This window comes from Colias croceus, chromosome 1, assembly GCF_905220415.1.
Source record: "Colias croceus chromosome 1, ilColCroc2.1".
Lineage (NCBI taxonomy): Eukaryota > Metazoa > Arthropoda > Insecta > Lepidoptera > Pieridae > Colias > Colias croceus.
In genome coordinates, this window is record NC_059537.1 from 2,021,198 (window position 1) to 2,027,197 (window position 6,000).

Consider the following 6,000-nt stretch of genomic DNA (forward strand, 5'->3'; position numbering starts at 1 on the left):
CTTCTTTAAGAGCATGATAAGTACTTGCATGGCAACTCAACTTGATATGATATAGAAAATTCTTCATAAAATGTAAATAAATTAAATTTTAAATACGTCATAAATTCTTTTATTCCTTTATAACTTGTAGATTTAATTTGACGCTATGATTTTTGTAGTTTAAGAGAAAAGATGATAAAAATTAGTTTTCAATTGATCAAGTAGTTAGTTTTTGTTAGTTTATTATATGAGTACAGCGATTGTTTCAATGACAGGAACATACTTCAACTGCATAATGTTCATGGTGGCATCGTCAGTAGTGTTGACGGTAGTGGTGTTAAATTACCACCATCGGACGGCAGACATACATGAAATGCCACAATGGGTAAGATATTGAAATTCTTAAATATTTGGAAACGTTTGTTAATAAAATAATATTTAAACAATCTTTAAAAAAATGTCACCTTCCCATATTAAATTTCAATTAAACAATACAACAAAAATAAGATAAATAATTCTAAATCAAGTGAAATTGCTGACAATAATTTAAATACTGATAAATTTGATACAGATAAAAACAGTGTTCCTACAATGGTTGCCGTGGATCCTGCGCATGTCGAGGCCGGGCAAGAAAATAACAAGAAAAACAATAATGATGACCAATAGAATGAGAGAGTTGGAATTAAAAGAACGTTCCTCCAAATCTTTGTTAGCGAATGTGCTGGACATAGATGACGATTTCAGACATGTGCCTCCTCCGCCGAATAGTACCGCTTCGACGGGAAATCTGGGACCTGGGTAATTTTAGTTATAGTGTTAAATACGTTTAGGAACGTTTATTTTATGGATATGAAACAATTTTTTGCTCTGTACTTTTTTAAATATCTTGATTATTTTGATGAAGAGAACTAATCGTAAGAATTTCTCACTCATCATCTTGTTGGGTGTTCGGTGATTTAAGCAAAATTTATAGTACACACAATTTCAATAAAGATGAAGATGAATCACTATTTGAAAATTGTAACTTGAGTTCTTACTTGGCTCATTTTTTTTTTCAATAGATTTAGAAGGTTCATAATTATCATGATAAAAAAGTGTTCATCAGCATATCAGCGATTTTTTAAAGTTCAGAAAGTGGTAGCTTACCAGCTTTATCATCTCATGTACCTCCTAAATTTCTCTACCCCTCTTCTTCAGTAATTCTTACTAAATCCCTCCCTTCTCGAAGCTCTTTACTTATTTATTCTTGTTAACAGCTGTTCAATATTCAGAACGGATTTCCGCCGGTCCTTCGTGCGGCCATCCACGATGGAGGACGTGGGGCTCGGTGGCCATCACCGGGAGCTGCATCTCATACTGCGGGAACTGCAGTTCATCACCGCGAGGATGAAGAAGGCTGATGAGGAAGCGGAGCTGATCAGTGACTGGAAGTTCGCGGCTATGGTTGTGGATAGGTGAGTGGAATATAAATGGTAGAAATGGGTAGGATTTTAAGAGGGTAGAATATAATATGTAAATTTGGGAGTGTATATTATGTTTAGAAGGGTTTGAAGAAATTATCAGTTCTGACGATATTGACTCTTTCCCAACATTTTGATTTAATTATTGTCAATGCTATATAGTTGAAGAAAATTTTGGTATACTGACAGACCTTTAGCATATTATCTTGTTAAGCATCTATGTAATGTCTGTAACTGATGTTGTTCTCGTATGTGTGACTATCAAAGACTTTTTATAAACGGCCCAGAAGATTTATATCTGCCATTTTTTATTTGGCAATATTGTAGAAGTGCTAAAATACATTGTTTCTCCCCCAGGTTCTGTCTGTTCGTGTTCACGATGTTCACAATCATCGCGACGGTGGCCGTGCTGCTCTCCGCGCCACACATCATCGTACAGTAACCCCATACTGTGTGATGCGTGGCTCGGAGTAGCAAGGGCAGTGGGCACTGGGGCAATGATGTTATGAGTAAAATGTGTAGATTAAAAAATAAAAAAAATTGTGAAAAAATGTTTGTTTGTTTATTTTAAAGAAAATGGAGTAGGATCCTCCTAAGTTTAAGAGAAAATCTTTAGGAGGAGGAAATCTCTAGGGGAATTAGGAGGACCTGCTCTTTCGTAACTTAAAGTAGATTATCTACATGAAAATTAAATAATTTATTTCCTTCCCAATGTTATATAATGCAAAGGGCCTTCCTAGGAAATTAAGAGAAAAGCTGTTTCAGGAGGACTCGTCTTAACTCAACTTGAAATAGCTTATCTACATGAAAATTGAACTCGTATATTCAAGCATTGTGTGCAAAAAAGACACAACTGAAATTCTGGATAATTACCCACATTAAGATGTCCCCGGAATGCAAATAACCAATCTACACCTTTTTACTTATAACATCATTGGTCCCAGTACTGGGGCAGATGGGTCCGATCGCAATTCTTCGAGAGAACTAATCTTAGTACCTACTAATTATACTGTACAATACTATTATTCTCAGATACGTGGTATATACGCACACGTCTCTTTATTCAGTCGAAAGACGGTAAATGTAAACTTAACGTTATATAGCGGAATTAAGGACAGCGTTATTAAAAACGATTGTGATGTTGACTAGGAATTAATACAGATAATGTTGCGATTTGTTGATATATATTTCTAATGTCTACTCAAATAGTCGACTCGTTTCGTTACTCGATTATGTTCTACGATACGATTTTAATAGGAATTGCATCATATTGTTAATCGATAAATCATGTACGCGTTAATGTTTCGGTATAATAATTCCTAAATGTTAATTATTGGAATCTAATGGGAATCAGAAATACTTCAATGTTTATTAAAGTAAATTTGGGATCATTGACGATGACATTACCCTAGATTAGTAATGTACATAAGCTAAATGATCGGAATAATATTGTTTAGACGATAGCTTACGAGTTAGAATGCGCTATAGGAAAATTTTATGCGGGTCGAAGTTACTTTGGTTCCATTATCTGAAATTGGTTGTTTGCGAAGGGATCGTTCGGATTTGGGTTAGCATTAGTTTAGGGATTGCGTTTAAAACTTGGAATTGCGCGGAATTGAGAAATATGAACCAGAGTCACGTTGGATCATCTCGAGACACAATGTTCGTCATTCATCGACAGTTAAAGCCCCCGAGTAGGAATATCAATTTGGAAACGCTAATATATCGCTTCGAAGCACCGATTGGATGAGTTAAATTAATATAGTAAAATTAAAATGTTATTCGGCTTCGATCTACACCCTCGTAGGTCTCGGACTATCGGATAGCTGTAACTTAGCATAGTAGATATAGTTACGTACGAGTATAATAATGTATAATGAAATTAACATTTATTCACATCTTTGTCTATGTCCGTTCCTCGATTTCGCTCTTATAGGTGTCGTGATAGACTAGTTGTCGTGTCCCTCTTTATTAGATAATGATCATTTAAATTAAACTATAAGGAAGCTCACTAATTAGTGAATTAAATAGTATAAATTAACTCGTTTCAATGTGTTCTTAAATATGTGTGAGATTTTTGAAATGATCGGATGTAACTTTTCTTATTTTCATCTATTGTATTGCCGTTCGATAGTTTCGTTTCACGATTCTGTACACTAGCTATTCTTCCATTAAACATTGTAATTTCATTAAGTCATACCGTTGGTGCTGAAACTATATCAAGATTACTAATTTTTTATTCTACGTATCTTATTATTAGATTTGTTATAATTTCGAGATTTCTATATTGTTATTTGTGATCACAACCGACGTTAATGGAAAAGATGTTGAAAAGGTACGATGAATAGATTTATTAGTGCCAAATTTTAGGACTTATAAATATCGTTTAAGTTCGATTATAGGTGATTAAATAAATCATAAAGTTGAGAGATTTATTGTAAAAAATAATTTAAAAGAACGAAATAGTGTCTTTATTAATATAATTTAACGTTAATGTTGAGAAGGCATTGGGTCGCGTCAATCGGCGAATCAGCCAATTTTAAAAGCTTAGTTAATTAAATATTAATGAGAGGTTGTGAGACATTTATAAAGCCTATTGATGGCGTTCCAATGTTTGATAAAATGTAAATTATAAAACGAGTAGAATTGTTCTACAGTAAAAGAAGTAAATTAAGAAAACCATTATAAACAGCCTGCTTAGGACTGGATTTTACTAAACATTGAAATAACATAAATAATACTTCATCTGCAGTTTACTTTACGCCTTAGTTTCTTGTACATATTATCACACGCTTGTTAGCTACTGAAGGGAAATGACTAACTCCTCTATATAAACAAACTACTGGACTTATTAGTTAGGTATCTCATAAGAGGTTAGTACTCTTAAATTAAGGAAATGAAGCTGCCATAAAAATAATTTAAAATAACGCTCGCATCAATCACATAGATAGGAACTAATAATAATTGTTAACGTAATAGTTCTCAAGTCAAATATAATTTGTTTTCGATTTGGTCAAAAACGTTTTATTCTGTTGCTTCTTCACTTTCTTGACACGAACAATTTCGGACCAAAACTTTGCAATTCGTTTAAACACTGCACCTTTTGCCCAACCGGAACTTAATGCTTTAAACTCGAAACAGGTATTTTGGACTCGTATTTTCTATTCTGAATTTCTAATATATTGTAATCTAAGATATGAATTGTCGGTTTGATTTCATTCGTATTCACAGCCTCCTAAACCGATTAACTCAAAGACATTTGAAATTTCATCTCGCGTTTAATGCTGTTTATTTTCTAATCGAATATATCTCTGTCCTTTATATTGAGGGCACAATAGTAACTGATAAAGGAAAATCATAGCGTAATCTTGCGGAACCTTTTCGACAATAGCGCGTTATCTTCTCACGTCCTTTATGGAGCTGTTGCTGTACCCACACACTCGTATTGTCTTTAACTTGATCAAATTGCTTGCTTTATTCAATATTATCCGGGTTTATTATCAAATTGATAGTGTTTTCTACTAAGTAAAGACAAACAATCAGCTTTCCTATAGATATAATCACGCTTCTATGATGCGTTTAATTTCGGTGTTTTCTTTCTTATTAAGTTTTGATAATGATAGTCATTTAGAGCACGTTCATCCATTCATTGTACTACTTGTGCAAGATATTATCAGACCTAAACGTGGAAATGTCACATAAAGAATGTTTGCTGTATTTCTGAAAGAGTTGAGTGATATATTTTAACCACAAATAGGTCTCATAATGTCATACACGGAGAGTAATTCCATATTGTGTTCCTGTGGCTTAACCATAGTCGAAATAAAAGATTAATTAAAATACGACTGCAGGTAAGATAAACCGTTTAATGTAAGTTTGTAAAGCCCCTATGGAGGTTTTTATAATAGATGTCACTAAAGAAATAAAAATAAATTTGTAAAAAATATTTAAAACCAACGGGTAATACGGTTATTCGTTAAATTGATTATCGTAAGTAGAAATCGATTTGTATTAAACTAAAATTAAAGCAATCTGATTTATAATTATGTGTTTTATTTCTCCCTTTACAATAATATAAACGAATAAGTGTACTAACTACAATTTACATGATACCAACAAAGCAAGATTATATAGACACTTCTTTTGTTTGATTTCTAAGTGTAAGTATTTGTAATTTCACAGAAACAATGCTTAAAAATTATTTGGTTATCGAAAAAACTAACACAGAATCCTTTACAGAATGTGTTTTTACTAGACAATACATATTTACTAATTTATTGTGTTTTTGAATTAATAAAAATCTACAGTAGTAGTAGATACAAAATTATTTCGTATATAAATGATTTTTATTAATTCAAAAACACAATACAAAATCACGATAACCTTAACGTGATGAATACAAATTTTTACAATTGTACATAGCAGATGTACAAACTTATTTTATTTATTTTTATTTATTTTATTTATACAATACAATAATACAATTCATTATAAATTAAATTAAACTGGCGCAAACATAATCTCTTTAGAGATTTACCGCGCGCCAGCGCCGTCGACATAC

The 6,000-nt window shown here is 32.5% G+C and overlaps 1 protein-coding gene across 19 annotated transcripts in view; it reads left to right on the forward strand.

Annotated features, from left to right (window-relative positions):
- LOC123695178 (neuronal acetylcholine receptor subunit alpha-7) overlaps nt 1-5,482 on the forward strand; it is a 100,536-nt gene extending 95,054 nt beyond the window's left edge. For 10 of the 19 annotated variants that reach the window (XM_045640945.1, XM_045640942.1, XM_045640994.1 and 7 more), the window contains 4 exons: nt 255-364; nt 551-777; nt 1,236-1,433; nt 1,797-5,482. In XM_045640945.1, the coding sequence (XP_045496901.1) occupies nt 255-364; nt 551-777; nt 1,236-1,433; nt 1,797-1,881 (620 nt within the window). In that variant the 3' untranslated portion in view covers nt 1,882-5,482. The remainder of the gene's footprint in view (nt 1-254; nt 365-550; nt 778-1,235; nt 1,434-1,796) is intronic. The other 9 variants (XM_045640955.1, XM_045640949.1, XM_045640989.1 and 6 more) reach the window with 1 other exon arrangement.
- The last annotated feature ends 518 nt before the right edge of the window (nt 5,483-6,000 follow it).